General features: G+C 32.0%; 1 protein-coding gene across 1 annotated transcript in view; it reads left to right on the forward strand.

Annotated features, from left to right (window-relative positions):
- LOC6045679 (syndetin) overlaps positions 1-16,706 on the forward strand; it is a 17,355-nt gene continuing 649 nt past the window's right edge. Inside the window, exons 1-5 of the mRNA XM_038266752.1 lie at positions 1-373; positions 450-770; positions 4,204-5,088; positions 7,361-8,761; positions 8,821-8,936. Coding sequence (XP_038122680.1) covers positions 308-373; positions 450-770; positions 4,204-5,088; positions 7,361-8,761; positions 8,821-8,936 — 2,789 coding nt within the window. The 5' untranslated portion in view covers positions 1-307. The remainder of the gene's footprint in view (positions 374-449; positions 771-4,203; positions 5,089-7,360; positions 8,762-8,820; positions 8,937-16,706) is intronic.

Consider the following 16,706-nt stretch of genomic DNA (forward strand, 5'->3'; position numbering starts at 1 on the left):
TCATTCGCCCACCCACCCACACGACCGATCAATCTCAAAAAAGTTGTTTCAAAGAGCAGAAGGGAAAAAACCTAAATCTTGCGTAAAAATCTGTCAATACTGCGATTAGCGATTCGTTTAGCTGCACACACCAGTGTGCACCACCGTGCTAATTACAATGACTAACAAGTGGCAAGAATGCTGAACCAAGCACGAAATTAGCCCACCGCAGCTGGTTTCGCGAGAGCGCGGAGAGGTCGCGCAAAAGGTGATTCATTTCCGCGGCGGCGGCGGAACGAAACTTTCTCTTTTGCTGGCGGAGCAAAACATGGACAAAACACGGGATAAAATGGAAGAGATCAAGTACAAGGTGCTGGATTTGATCAACAAAAAGGTAAGCGGCGCGCCATCGACCAAACAGCTGTGTTGCGAGAGAAGGGTGAAAATAATCGATTTCCCCATTTCCGCAGAAGGACGTCAAAATTCCAAAGATGGGCTTCACCGACTACTACGTCGTGCAGCAGCAGCAGGGAGCCAGTTCCGGCCAGCAGAGGCAACATTCGCCGCATGTTCCTGGGGGAGGACCGAGGCCGTCGTCCCGGGCTGGGAGCTCCTCTGGGAAGGGGTCGGACATTTACTGTCCCTTTGACGACGACGATGATGACGGTGGAGATCGGCTGGATGCCACGGGGGAGGGAAGTGCGTCGAAACTGTCCGATCAGGAAATTCTCGAATCCACCGAAGCGATTTATTTCGATGCTGCGAGTAGTACCGGATTGCATGAGCTAAAGGTATGGTCGACATATTTTTTTAAATTTCTTAAATGATTTTTAATTTCCCAGCTTTTCAATTTAAAAATAAACTGTTCAAGTTCCCTGCTCAGTGTACGACGACAGCTTCAATTGTCAGTACACTGTTAATGCGAACAGAGCAAAAACAATTAGTTTGATGCAAACTGTTTACAGCGGCACGTAACTTCCAGAGCTGGAACGGAACGGATGGAAAGGGTCGTATTTTTTTGTGTTTCTTTTTGTATTTATCCTTTTTCTGTTAGGCTTTTTTAAAGTTTTTGTCCCTCGGCTTGAAATTAAAAAAAAAACATAGTCATTAGATTGCAAAAAGGGTTTTAAAAAGCATTTTACACTAGTTCAGTTGTTTTGTAAGTTTTCAAAAAATGTAAGATTTGCGATAAAAAACATTGAAAATTTTCAAAAATTTAACAGATTTTTAAATGAACCCAAACATGTTTATAATGATTCTAAACCGCAGGGAAATGCATTTTAAATTGACTTCAGCTGATTGCACTTAAATTTTCAATGAAATATTGAAGTTATTTTTTTTGCCTCCTGATTTTTCGGGCCAAATTTTGTACCAAATAAAAAGAAAACATAAAAAAACGTTTGTTTTGGGAAATACTTTTTTAGTGCAATATTCAAATATCCTAAATTCAAAATGTAACAATTTTGAATACAAAAATTTAAAAACAAAATTAATATTTTTTTTATTTTCAGTAAATGTACAAATTTAATCATTCATAATTTCAAGAAATTTAAAAATTCTAACATCGAAAATCAAGAATTAATCTTGAATTCATCTTCAATAACAGACAATTTTGGAGCATATTATGGAGACATATATTGGGTGGTTGGAGACCCAGATTTTGAGAAAGATAAATATTTTCTGATAAGATTATCTGGAGTGAAATTTTGGCGAGGGCTTCGAAAAATCGAGTACGAACTGCATTCAAATATTTCATGTCCCTAAATTTTGAAATTTTCAATTTTAAAATGTTTCATTTATTTTTTTTCGTTTTTTCTTGATTTTTGATTTTTATAAAATTGAGAATTTTTGAATTTCCGAAATTAAATTTTTTAATTTTTAAAATTTAAGATATTTCAATTATTTTTGAAATTCATATTTAATTATTTATCTATTTTTTATATTAATTTTAAATTAATTTCGGAATTTTTGAATTAAAATTGAAAATTTTGAAGTTATGAGCTTTAAAATTTTTTAACTCTTAAATTTTGGAAATTTTAATTTAAATATTAATAAATTTAAAAAAAAATATGATCGAAGTTCTCGGAAAAATAGATTAAAATATTTAAAAATTGTAAATGAAATAAAAATAACCCTTATTCAAAAATCAAAGAATTAAAAAATAAGAGTTCTACAATTCAAGCATTAATCATGAATAAAAAAAATCCAAAAAACAAAAATTCTGAAAACTTTCAAACTCTAAAATTTTCAAATTTTCAAATTCTTTGATTCGACAATTCTTAAACTCAATCATATTTTAGGTTAGAAACTCAATTATAGAGAATTTAGAGATTTGATATTTTGACAAAAACTTCGGGCCATATAAAATAATAAATCTTTGGTAATTTTTTGTTTTTTTTTATATTTTAATCTCTTTTTCCGAGAAATATTTTTTTTAATGTTTAAATTTAAATTTTAAATCGGAAAATTTTAAATTTAATAATATTTAAATTTAAATTTTAAATCGATTTTTTTTAATTTATTAATATTTAAATTTTAAATCAGAAAATTTTAAATTTATTAATATTTAAATTTAAATTTTAAATTTAAATTTCCAACATTAAAGATTTCAAAAATTTTAAAGCTCAAAACTTCAAAATTTTCAATTCCTAATTTAAAAATATAAAAAAAAATAATTTAAAGATCTAAAATTTTAGAAATTCGAAATAAAAATTCAAGAATTCAAAAATTCTCAAAACATAGAAAAATCAAGAAAAACTAAAAAAATTAACATTTTAAATTGAAAATTTCAAAATTTAGGGATATGAAATATTGGAATGCAGCTCGTAAATGATTTTTCGAAGCCCTCGCTAAAATGTCACTCTCCAGATAATCGAATCAGATTTTTTTTATCTTTCTCAAAATTTGGGTCTTTCAAACCATTAATTTTTTAAATTCTAAAAGCTTTTAAAATGTTAAGTTTTTGAATTTTGGATTATTTGAATTTTTGAAGCTTTGAATTTGTTATTTATTGAGTTTATTTTTATTTTTTATTTTCATGTTTTATTTTTTGTTCTTAAATCTGTGTCATTTCTGAATTTCAAAAATTTAAAATATTGATTTTTGTTATATATTTGTATTTTTAAATTTTCATGATTTATAAATTTTCTGTGTTTTTTTATTTTTCTACCAGACATTTTAAACCTTTCAGGCCTGAATTTTGAAAAAAAATATTTTTTGTTTTAATGATGGGAAAATGATTCTTATCACCATACGAAAATTATAGGCTTATTTTGGAAATTTTGATTTTTGGGTCATATATGACCCATAAGGCCTGAACGGGTTAATGCTACTTGTTTGAATTTTCTCTTTGGTTTTTTTTTAACAAAAACAAAATCCGTCCTTTTATTTTCAAGATTCTGCTTTTTGAGATTAGGAATTATGAGGCAATTCGGAATTTTCAATATAATTATGATTATCGAATACAACATTATTCATGCGTTTGTAATTTTCAGTAGCATTTAAATAAGCAAGTCCAAAATATTAGCTTTTTCACTAAAACATATCTCAGTCACGAAATATTCTAGCAGAGCTGGTTCTGTCATAATCCTGCTAGAACGGTGGAACATTTCTGCTAGAATGCTGTAAAAATATCCAGCTCTGTAAAAACTCTACTAGAATCCTGCTAGAACGTCATGGCTTGGAACAAGCACCGCGCGAAGAAACTTCAAATGCCACTTTCCGTTTCTGTTCCTTTTTAGCTGCGTACCGCTTAAGAAAAATCTTTTCGTGGCCCTTTCCTTGACCGTTTCCGTAGTAACATTTCAATAGGGCGAATCTGCGTTTGTAAACAAGAAGTCTATCCCTTTTGCTCAAGTGACAGTTCACGTCAAGTAAGACAGGGATAGACTGCTTGTTTACAAACGCAGATACGCCCTATTGAACTGTAACTGCGGGTTTCTTGAGCGTTTTTATAAAGAAAGTTGATTTGCGAGAACGTAGAGGATTACAATTAAGTAAACTCAATTTTTAGTGTACGTGCCGCTGCAAACAAGTTACATCGAACGACTTGTTTTCTTTTGTTCCCGTTGGAAGTGTATTGACTTGTATTGACATTTTTAAACTGTCATTGTACACTGAGCAGTAAAATTGATCATTTTCTATAAAAAAACATATTTTTTTAGAAATAAAAACTACGATTTTTAAAACAATTCGCTATAAATAAACTAAATATCTCCCTTCCAGAAACTCTCCGAAACGGACGAGCTGCTCAACTGCGCCAGCATCGAAAAGGCCATGACTACGCTCAAGCAGCAGCACAAGGTCGTCTCGAAGAAGGTGCTGCAGCTGATCCTGGAGCAGCGGTCGGCGTGCAACGCCGAGTTCCAGCGCATCCAGGAAACCGACGCCCTGCTGCGCGAAACCATCGCCATGTGCCGAACCACCCGGACCCACCTGGACGGGTCGAAAAAGCTGCTCACGACCACCAACTTGGAGATCCTCGCCGCGTACAAGAAGCGCCAAACGCTGATCAACCTGCTGAAGACGCTGAACGCGCTGAAGAGCATGCGCTCGATCGACCAGCGGCTCCAGAAGCGCCTTTCGGAGGCGGATTACAGCGGCGCCATCGCGATACTGCTCGAAAACAAGAATCTTTCGGAGCGATTCCAGCAGTACAACTGCATCGAGTCGCTGTCGACGAAGCTGCAGGACACGCTGCTGTTGAGCGAAGTTCAGCTGGAGGCGGTCCTGAATGAAATCCCGACCGTTGGGTTCGACGCGAAAAAGTACGCGAAACTGCAGGAGGCGTACAAACTGCTCGAAAAGCAGCTGATCGCGATGGACCAGCTGCACATGAACTTTATCTCGTCGATTCACACGGCAGCGTTTACGGTGCTGAAGCGGCACATGGAGGACCGGCGGTTGGACGTGGACGGTTCTACGAGTAGCAGTAGCAGCAGCAGTGGGGCGAGCGGGGGATCGACGGTGGGCGGGGCCGGAGGAGGGAAGCCGCAGCAGCAGAAGTTGACGTTTGAGCAGATGTGCGAAAATGTGCCGAGCGAGAAGTACATTCACTGCTTGACGGATCTGTGCCGGGCGTTCTGGAAGATACTGGTGTCGTATTATCAGGTGAGCAAAATGACTTTTTTTCTCTCTTTCGGAATTTAGAACAAAAATAGAAGATTAAATCGGTTTAAAAAATAGCAATACTAAATAATTTGCTTTCCGCGTGTAAAGTGACAGCTACAAAAAAACTGAATGTTTACAGCGGCACGCTTTACCATTTTACACGCTTATTCCAAAGAAAGAAGGCGTGGGTTAAATGTTTTAAAATATTTCTATTCAAAATTGATTTTCTAATTTAAAGGCTGATACGCAGATCGGAAGGAACGCAAAACTCCATATAAAAAAACGCCCAAGAAACGGTCAAGGAAAGGTCACGAAAACATTTTTCTTAAGCGGTACGCAGCTGAAAAGTAACAGAAACGGAAAGTGGCGTCTGACGTTTCTTTGCGCGGTGCTTGTTTGCAATATGTTTTGGTGAAAAAGTCAAAGAATTGGAATTTTCCTTTTTGAATGCGACTGATGATTACAAACGTTTAAATAATTTTGTATTCGATAAATATAATAATATTGGAAATCCCCGCCGAATCTCAAAATGCAGAATTTTGAAATTAAAAGGACAGATTTAGTTTTTCGTTCGAAATTGAGTAAAAAAAAAAGAAGTTGTCTTTATAGCTGTCGGCCATCGTGTCGCCAACTATTACTAGAACCAACCAGCAACCTATGGATTATGAGTCCACTGCGCTGTCCGATTGATCCACACTGGCGGGTCCTCAATGAAGTAAACCAGAGTGAAAATAAACTTGACAATAATCATGCAAATATCTATCTAAAAAAAAAATCGAAAATATGAAAAAACAAACATTCAATTACAAAATTAAAAATATCAAAAAAATTATAATAATAAAGAAAATTTCAACAATTTTTGATGTCTGAATTTTTGTAATTCAAAGTAGAAAATATGCAAATTAAATAATAATATTAATATTAAAATATTTATAAATTCAATAGCTCCAAAATTTAAAAATTGGACACTTGAAAAATTTCAGAAATTGCAAGTCGAAAACAAAAAAAAATATAATTGAAGAATTGAAAATTAAGAAATTTAAGAATTAAGAATTTAAGAACTTAAGAATTTAAGAATTTAAGAATTTAAGAATTTAAGAATTTAAGAATTTAAGAATTTAAGAATTTAAGAATTTAAGAATTTAAGAATTTAAGAATTTAAGAATTTAAGAATTTAAGAATTTAAGAATTTAAGAATTTAAGAATTTAAGAATTTAAAATTTAAGAATTTAAGAATTTAAGAATTTAAGAATTTAAGAATTTAAGAATTTAAGAATTTAAGAATTTAAGAATTTAAGAATTTAAGAATTTAAGAATTTAAGAATTTAAAATTTAAGAATTTAAGAATTTAAATTTAAGAATTTAAGAATTTAAGAATTTAAGAATTTAAATTTAAAATTTAAGAATTTAAGAATTTAAGAATTTAAGAATTTAAGAATTTAAATTTAAGAATTTAAGAATTTAAGAATTTAAGAATTTAAGAATTTAAGAATTTAAGAATTTAAGAATTTAAGAATTTAAGAATTTAAGAATTTAAGAATTTAAGAATTTAAGAATTTAAGAATTTAAGAATTTAAGAATTTAAGAATTTAAGAATTTAAAATTTAAGAATTTAAAATTTAAGAATTTAAGAATTTAAGAATTTAAGAATTTAAGAATTTAAGAATTTAAGAATTTAAGAATTTAAGAATTTAAAATTTAAGAATTTAAGAATTTAAGAATTTCAAATTTCAGAATTTCAGAATTTCAGAATTTCAGAATTTCAGAATTTCAGAATTTCAGAATTTCAGAATTTCAGAATTTAAGAATTTAAGAATTTAAGAATTTAAGAATTTAAGAATTTAAGAATTTAAGAATTTAAGAATTTAAGAATTTAAGAATTTAAGAATTTAAGAATTTAAGAATTTAAGAATTTAAGAAATTAAAAATTTAAAAATTTCAGAATTTAGGAATTTTAGAATTTATTGCGCAACATTTCTTGGCCGCGTTCCTTCCGATCTGCATACTTAGCTTAAAGCGCGTGAAATGACTTTTTTCTCTCCTTTGGAATTTGAGAAATTAGCAATACCACAGACAATACTAAGTAATTTGCTTTTCGCGTGGAAAGTGACAGCTGCATAAACTGTATTTTTACAGCGGCACGTCTAATAGTAATTAAGCTTTGCAGCTTTACACGCTTATTCTAAGAAAAGAAGCCATGGGTTAAATGTTTTAAAATAATAATTAAAAAAAAAATATTTGATTCAATATTGAATTTCAAAATTAATTTCAGGTTCGTTGCTGGCACCAGAACCAAAAGCTGTACGAGAAGGGCCAGGAAGCGCAACGGAAAAACTCCGTCGACCCTGCCCCATCCGCCGCGCCCACCTTCCACGATGAGTACATCGAGCAGAAGCTGGAAAGTGGCCAGTTCCGGCTGTGGAACGACATCCAGGCCAAGATCGGGGTCTTCATCAACAGCACCCGACTGAGCGCGCTCAAGTACGAGTACTTTATCCAGATCCTGGCGATCGTGCAGCGGCTGAAGAAGGTCGGGCTGGAGTTTTGCGAGGACCCGTCGGAGAAGCTGATGGAGCACATGCAGCGCCAGAGCGTGGAGTTCTTCCGGCGGTACCACGTGGCGTGTTTGGAGGAGATTGGACTGTTTTTTGACCACGAGGTTTGGGTTCCGATTGGGAGTTTCAGCGACGTGAGTCAGTTGCAGGAGTACAAGAACTTTAAGCACGCGTTGGTGAAGGGGCAGAACGGGGTTGTTGGAAGGGGTGGAAGGTCGTCCAGTCAGGAGAACAAGACGTTGGAGGGGATGGGGAACAGCGCTTCTTCGGTGCACTCGCAGGACGAGAGTTCGCTGTACGGGTCTTGTGGGTATTTCCTGCGGTTTACCGAGAAGAGTTCACCGTTCGACGGGGGTTTCGACTGTACGATGCTGGAGGAGGACATTCTTGCGGGGATCGCGGACGAATCCTCGTACTACTATTCTGAGGACAGCAGCGACAACAACGAGATCTGCTTCCAGGACCAAAGTCCGGAAGCGAAGCAGGCGAAACCATCGACAACTTCAAGCAGCGGCCTTACCGTAACCAACACTTCCCTTACCGTCCTGCGGTGCATCGGTCGTTACCTGTACTTCTGCAAGCTCCTCCACTCGATCGCGCCGCACATCGTGACCTCCATGACCGAGCTGATCGACTTCTATCTCTACTCCGTGCACGAGCTCTTCTCGCGGGACCTCCCCGTGCCCCGGGACAACCTGTACTCCCCAGCCCTCAAACGCCAACTGGCCCGCATCCAGCAGACCGTCATCACCAAACTGCGCAAGTGGCCCCTCTCGGACGAGATGATCCGCGAAGACCTCGCAAACCCCGAGCTCATGTACGGCCTGCAGCGGCGCATCGTAGCCGTCGAGAGTGGCCTCGGACTGATCGCGCAGTTCCGGCTGATGCAGGACTACCTGCTGGGGTTGCTCGGCGCCGATCCCGCTGCCCAGGAACGGCTTCGGCAGTACGTGAGCGATGCGACCGAGTGCGTGCCGGACGTACGCAAGCCGGTGTACATGTGCGTGACGGCGCGCATCGTCGACCTGCAGAACATCCTGCACGCCATGGGCAAGGTCAAGTGGGACGTGAACCACGTGAACGTGCAGCACAGTTCCTACATCGATACGATGAACAGGGTTGGTTGAGGGATTTTCTATTTATAAATTATAAAACTAAACTTTTTGTAACTTTTCAGGGAGTGCAACACTTTGCCATGCGGCTGGAGGAGATCTCCGCCCAGCTGGCCAACATTCCGAAGGATGCTCTCTGGGATTGCTTCGTGCATGTGCTGACCCATCTGTTGGTGGAAGGGTAAGTTCTCTATATTGCCTTCTCATATTCTCTTTAAAAATTTGAAAGCTTTAGATTTATTCAATTAAAACACGATTAATCTTCATCATTCTGAGCAAAAATAGATTTCGTCGTGAAATGTTTAACTTTTCTGCTTTGTGTAATGTGACAGATTTTTTTTTGCAATGTTATGCAGTATTTATTTTGCGTGTACGATGACAGTTGAAACGCCAGCGTTAACACGTTTAAAATAAACGGCAGACAATGACTTCGTTTCGATTCAGATTAATTTGTGTGCAGCGGTACGCAGAATCAAAATATACACACTCATTGAGAATTAATTAGAAATTGGTTTGAATTTACTCATTTTTTTCTCAAGCTTTAATTTTAAAATTAAACTCAAATTTATTGCTAACCTCTAAAGAAACGTTTTGTCTATATGAATAAAATATGTATAAAATCCTTGGGCCTTGTAAAGTCAAGGGGCATGATTTGATCCTAGTGCATTAGTTAAAATTTGGGTATTCATTCTTTTTTATAAGCACTATGGACACCACTTCATGCTACGAGAACTCGCTTTGGCGTAGCCCCAGGGCTTAAGCGTTGACCGATAAGCTGTCTTCGTGAACTAAGTAGTTCTCCGATAGTGAAAATATCACAATTGCACAAGACACCGCTGCTTCTGTGACTTTTTCACTATCACAATGTGGGATTTAGGTGGGACTTTTTGATAGTACAATTGATTTGTTGCTTAGCATTAGCATTTAAAATAAATCTGTATGCTTTCCATGTCTATTTGATGATAAATTTAGTTGCAATTGTTAAGTTAGAGTAATGCTGTCAATAAACTTTGATTGATGTAGAATACTAGGCATTCTTTTATGTCAAATTGTCCATAGAATCTCCATCAATCAATAATGCAATGATATCGGACAAAATTCGTTGATCTGTTGAACTAACGGTTTTCGGATTATGGTTGTATCGACCATTGTTGCGAATCGAGGAACTACGGATCTTTTGACGTAAATGGTAATTTCTTTTTTCAAATCGCGATTTCTTTCCTATTTGTACATCAGTTCACAAATTTTTATTGTTTTGTGATAGAAGTAGTACTACAACAGTTGAAGGAACGTTTAGTTTTGAACATTAAGTTTAGAGGATGTTTGATTAAAATTAAGATTTTCAATCCAAAGTAGTTAGCAAATGAATATTTGGACTTAAATGAATAATTGAATAAGTTGGACTTATGAATAACACACAACTGTGCATTTATTCTAGAGTCAGATCCTTACAGCGTCAGTGTTTATTTGGTCGAAGTGTACTAATTCATTGGCAGATCTGATTCTAGTTGTAATGTACGACAAGACTACTGACGGACGTGACAGGACGAGGGCCCAGTTTAGAGGTTTCGACATCAACGATGTGCGGCTGGACCACCCTCCAAAAAAAAAAAAAATGTATGAAAATAAGGTTAAAACTTATTCAAATTATAGGTAACTAATTTAGGTTAGTTTACAAAAGGACACAAAAGCGATTATTTTACAAAACCGTTGTTTGGTAGGTTCCTTCGCAAGGTGCTTGTTTGCAAAACTTTAAACTCTTTTAAACTCTAAAATGGTAAATTCTAGAATTATTATTTCATTCTCAAACTCCAAAACATCAAAGTTCTAACAATTTTTAAACTCGAAATTTATAAAATTCTTCAATTTCAGAATTCCAAAAATTCAATAATTCTTAAAATCAAAATCTACAATTTTAAAGTTCAAAAATCCTGATTTTCTAATTTTTCTTAGGTATTCAGAGAATCCAAAGATTCTTAAAAAAATTTATATTACTTAGAATTTTGAAACATTAAATAATCCAACATTCTAAAACATCTGAAAATTATTAAACTCTAAAATTCAGAAAATTCTATCATTCTGAAATTTTAAAACATTAAAATTCTTAGATTACAAAATTTAAAATTTTGGAAATTCGGTTACCTTAATTAAAAAAAATTCTACAATTTTAATTTCTGAGTTTTTTTAATTGTCAACATTTGATACTTCTAAAATTCTCAAGTTCTAAGCTTCAAAAATTCTAAAATTCTAAAATTCTAAAATTCTAAAATTCTAAAATTCTAAAATTCTAAAATTCTAAAATTCTAAAATTCTAAAATTCTAAAATTCTAAAATTCTAAAATTCTAAAATTCTAAAATTCTAAAATTCTAAAATTCTAAAATTCTAAAATTCTAAAATTCTAAAATTCTAAAATTCTAAAATTCTAAAATTCTAAAATTCTAAAATTCTAAAATTCTAAAATTCTAAAATTCTAAAATTCTAAAATTCTAAAATTCTAAAATTCTAAAATTCTAAAATTCTAAATTCTAAAATTCTAAAATTCTAAAATTCTAAAATTCTAAAATTCTAAAATTCTAAAATTCTAAAATTCTAAAATTCTAAAATTCTAAAATTCTAAAATTCTAAAATTCTAAAATTCTAAAATTCTAAAATTCTAAAATTCTAAAATTCTAAAATTCTAAAATTCTAAAATTTAAAATTCTAAAATTCTAAAATTCTAAAATTCTAAAATTCTAAAATTCTAAAATTCTAAAATTCTAAAATTCTAAAATTCTAAAATTCTAAAATTCTAAAATTCTAAAATTCTAAAATTCTAAAATTCTAAAATTCTAAAATTCTAAAATTCTAAAATTCTAAAATTCTAAAATTCTAAAATTCTAAAATTCTAAAATTCTAAAATTCTAAAATTCTAAAATTCTAAAATTCTAAAATTCTAAAATTCTAAAATTCTAAAATTCTAAAATTCTAAAATTCTAAAATTCAAAATTCTAAAATTCTAAAATTCTAAAATTCTAAAATTCTAAAATTCTAAAATTCTAAAATTCTAAAATTCTAAAATTCTAAAATTCTAAAATTCTAAAATTCTAAAATTCTAAAATTCTAAAATTCTAAAATTCTAAAATTCTAAAATTCTAAAATTCTAAAATTCTAAAATTCTAAAATTCTAAAATTCTAAAATTCTAAAATTCTAAAATTCTAAAATTCTAAAATTCTAAAATTCTAAAATTTTAAAATTCTAAAATTCTAAAATTCTAAAATTCTAAAATTCTAAAATTCTAAAATTCTGAAATTCTAAAATTCTAAAATTCTAAAATTGTAAAATTCTAAAATTGTAAAATTCAGGGTGGCCACTCAAGTCGGGAAATCGGGAAAGTCGGGAAAAAGTCGGGAATTCGCCAAAATCTGCCAAAAATCGGGAAAAAGTCGGGATTTTATGATTTTTTGTCAAATAGTCGGGAAAAGTCGGGAATTCTGAGCATACTTGTTTGAAAATTATGTTTTAAGTCTTGAATAATTTTGTAATATTTTGTACAATTTTCAAATTGAATTCACTCATTTCTGCTTTAGTAACTTACTTTAAATTTAAGGTTCTTTTCACTATTTCAATATATTTGAGTATGAAAAGCTGTTTAAGACATTCAAAATCTTAATGAATATTGGAGTCTTTGACACAGATTTTCATAATATTTTTTATGGATCAAATGATCGCTATTAAAAACAAGAGGTGAAGTTAATGAAAAACTCATATAAAAATAGAGCCTAATGGCCAGCTTAAAATTATGCAGCAATTCCCCACGAAAACAGCATGATTCGAAAAAAAAGTTCTCCGATCGGGCTCAAAATTTTTCTGGGGGATCCTTGGCCGAAATAATTAGACCCGTATTTTTTTGTTTGGCCATTAGGGTGACCTACGCCGTGTTAGGGTGGTCGAAAATGGCAATTTTCGTCGATTTTCGCAAAAACCACTTTTTTCAAAAAATCATATCTCCGCGCCATATCATCCGATTTTAGCTGTCCTAGACGCAAAAGAAAGGTGATTAGTTTGGCTATTTGGGAAAAATAGTAAGAAGTTTCGAAAATCTAGCTTAACATTTGAAAAGGTCATATGAAAACTTAAAATGCTGTTTTGAAGGTCTCGGGACCAAAGAGCCTATGTCTGAAAATATTTTTATCGGATTCCTCGGAAAATTTCACATAACATATCAAAAATGGTGAAGTTATGTTTTTGATACTCTGAGATACGATTTTTTGAAAATAAAAACTGTGTTTTTCGACGCGCCACGCGCAAAAATTGGAAAATGACGAAAACGGGAAAAAATCGACTTTTTTCACTAAAACTACGATAACTTTAAAATTTCAGCGATGACCTATACATGTTAGGATACTAAAATTTTCGTAATTAAAAGACGCAACTTTTGGTACCATAACATCTATAGGTCATCGCTGAAATTTGAAAGTTATCGCAGTTTTAGTGAAAAAGTCGATTTTCCCCGTTTTCGTCATTTTCAATTTTGCGCGTGGCGCGTCGAAAACACAGTTTTTATTTTCAAAAATCGTATCTCAGAGTATCGAAAACATAACTTCACCATTTTTGATATGTTATGTGAAATTTTCCGAGGAATCCGATAAAATATTTTCAGACATAGGCTCTTTGGTCCCGAGACCTTCAAAACAGCATTTTAAGTTTTCATATGACCTTTTCAAATGTTAAGCTAGATTTTCGAAACTTCTATTAAATAGCCAAACTAATCACCTTTCTTTGCGTCTAGGACAGCTAAAATCGGATGATATGGCGCGAGATATGATTTTGAAAAAGTGGTTTTTGCGAAAATCGACGAAAATTGCCATTTTTCGGACCACCCTAACACGGCGTAGGTCACCCTAATGGCCAAACAAAAAAATACGGGTCTAATTATTTCGGCCAAGGATCCCCCAGAAAAATTTTGAGCCCGATCGGAGAACTTTTTTTTCGAATCATGCTGTTTTCGTGGGGAATTGCTGTATGATTCTATTTAATTTTGTCACATATTTGAAAATTAAACAGATTCCAACTTGAGTTTGGCAATGGTTTTTTTTGTAAATATTTTGAATTGTTCAACTAAATTCAATAAGTAATTTGAAATATGTTTTTTTAAATGCTGCCCTTGAACTTTTTTTGTGAGTATGGGTAAATTACTTACCAAGATAAAGCTTGATTTTCAATTATCGGAAAACTCAAATATCGAATAAAATCCAAAATTGAAAAACTTTTTTACGTTTTGAAAACATAAAGAAAATATTGAAATTGCAAAAAAATACTCCAAGAAATTTTGAGTTATTGCAAAATTGTCTCTTCAAACATTTTGCTTAAAATAAGTGGAAAAACATAAAATCATATCAAACTGAATTTTCATTGAAAAAAAAAAACAGTTAAATACTGACCACTAGATAAATTAACATTGATTAAAAAATTCAATATCAAAAATATCAAAATTAATAAGGAAACTTGGCAAAAACATTTTTTTCCTTGACATTTTTTTTCTAAATCCTTTGAATAAATGATAACAGCAATTATGTTTTAATCATTCTTTGATTTAAAATGATGATGAAGTTTAAAAAAAAATAGGAACGATATTTTAAGTTTACTTATCTTTAACTTTTCCAGTTGAAACGAAGTATCAAAAACTATACGTTTGCCAATTTAAAAAATAACATGGAAGTTATAAGTATTTGTTTAACTTCAGATTATTTTTTCAAAGACTAATTGTTTGTGTTTCTACTCTGAATCAGTCATGCTTTTGAACGGGTTCTCCGTTCGTTCAAGTTCACACAGCAACACGGAAAATAACAGCTCTGAGAACGAACGCTCGTCTCTAAGAAACGTTCGTTCAGTAGGCCTTTTTGAAACGAACGGAGAACCCAGTTCAGAACTTCAACATTTACCTTTGATAAGACCTCAGTAGACTAGCTAAATTTCATTGACTTTTAATCACCTGTTTACATGTCAGTACTGCTTGCTTAGTGGTAACATTTAGGTTTAGCAATCAGAGGTAATGAGTTCGGATCTCTTTTTTCCTGAACTAGAGAAGCATAGATTTTTTTTAATCACGGTGGCAATAAGTCTTCGTCTCCATTTTAGTTGGGGTGCTTTTTGATTTTTAACCGTTTCATTTAGTCTCCCTAGCCTCCCAGCTGGAGTGTCCCTTGATTTGTATGAAATGTAATTTCAGTCGTCGTCAAAAAGTTGGTACCCAACCACACAAAAAAACGTTTTTCAAAAAATTGAGATTCGAACTCACTTCCTTTGAATACTGTTCTTGCATGCTACCACCGAGCTAACTAAGCTCTGTACAAATCATTCTACTGAATGTTTATTTAAGTTTAACAGTTGCCATAGAGAGCCTCTGGCTACAGGCGGTTCACAGAACGCGTTCCAAACTTTGAAGAGAACGGCACGAAAAAGTGACGTTCTGTTTTTGGAACGAAAAGCAATGGCTCCTGCGCGGTGGGTTCAGTTCGTTTTGAAGAAAGAGAACGAACGCAGAACGGGTTCCGTTCAAATTGCATGACTGCTCTGAATCATGATAATGAAATTTCATTTTTGAAGTTTTTTTTATTTGTTGTTTAGTTTCTGTATTTACAAAAAATGCCTATACTTGATTTTTTTTAAATTCATTGAGATTTTTTTTCTGTGGTTAATATTGACTTTTCTTATAGAAAGTTTTTTGTTTGATATCATTCTTTAGATAAGAAATGCCTATTATTTGATTCTGGAAAAGTCTGGAAAAAAGTCGGGAAAAAGTCGGGAATTTGAAAATGGAATTTGAGTGGTCACCCTGAAAATTCCAAAATTCTAAAATTCTAATATTCCAAAATTCTAAAATTACTAAAATTGCTAAAATTGCTAAAATTGCTAAAATTGCTAAAATTACTAAAATTGCTAAAATTGCTAAAATTGCTAAAATTTCTAAAATTCTAAAATTCTAAAATTCTAAAATTCTAAAATTCTAAAATTCTAAAATTCTAAAATTCTAAAATTCTAAAATTCTAAAATTCTAAAATTCTAAAATTCTAAAATTTAAAATTCTAAAATTCTAAAATTCTAAAATTTAAAATTCTAAAATTCTAAAATTCTAAAATTCTAAAATTCTAAAATTCTAAAATTCTAAAATTCTAAAATTCTAAAATTCTAAAATTCTAAAATTCTAAAATTCTAAAATTCTAAAATTCTAAAATTCTAAAATTCTAAAATTTAAAAATTCTAAAATTCTAAAATTCTAAAATTCTAAAATTCTAAAATTCTAAAATTCTAAAATTCTAAAATTCTAAAATTCTAAAATTCTAAAATTCTAAAATTCTAAAATTCTAAAATTCTAAAATTCTAAAATTCTAAAATTCTAAAATTCTAAAATTCTAAAATTCTAAATTTCTAAAAGTCTAAAATTCTAAAATTCTAAAATTCTAAAATTGCTAAAATTGCTAAAATTGATAAAATTGATAAAATTGATAAAATTGCTAAAATTGCTAAAATTGAAAAAAATGCAAAACATGCTAAAATTGCTGAAATTGCTACAATTGCTAAAATTGCCAAATTTGCTAAAATTGCTAAAATTGCAAAAATTGCAAAAATTGCTTAAATTGCTAAAATTGCAAAAAATGCAAAAATTGCTAAAATTGCTAAAATTGCTAAAATTGCTAAAATTCTTAAATTCTAAAATTCTAAAATTACTAAAATTGCTAAAATTCTAAAATTGATAAATTGCTGAAATTGAAAAATACAAAAATTTCTGTAAAAAATATTTAATGATTTTAAATACAGCCCGTACTTGGTTATCTCAAGTCTTCGCAAAAAAAATATTTCGGAGAATCGAATCACGAAATTTCTCACTTAAAATGCACTGCTTTTAGAGTCTTAAATTGAACATCGTTTTAGTTATTTTTTCAGAACATTTGATGAAATGTCAAACACTG

The sequence above is a fragment of the Culex quinquefasciatus genome, chromosome 1 (assembly GCF_015732765.1).
Source record: "Culex quinquefasciatus strain JHB chromosome 1, VPISU_Cqui_1.0_pri_paternal, whole genome shotgun sequence".
NCBI classification, from domain to species: Eukaryota; Metazoa; Arthropoda; class Insecta; order Diptera; family Culicidae; genus Culex; species Culex quinquefasciatus.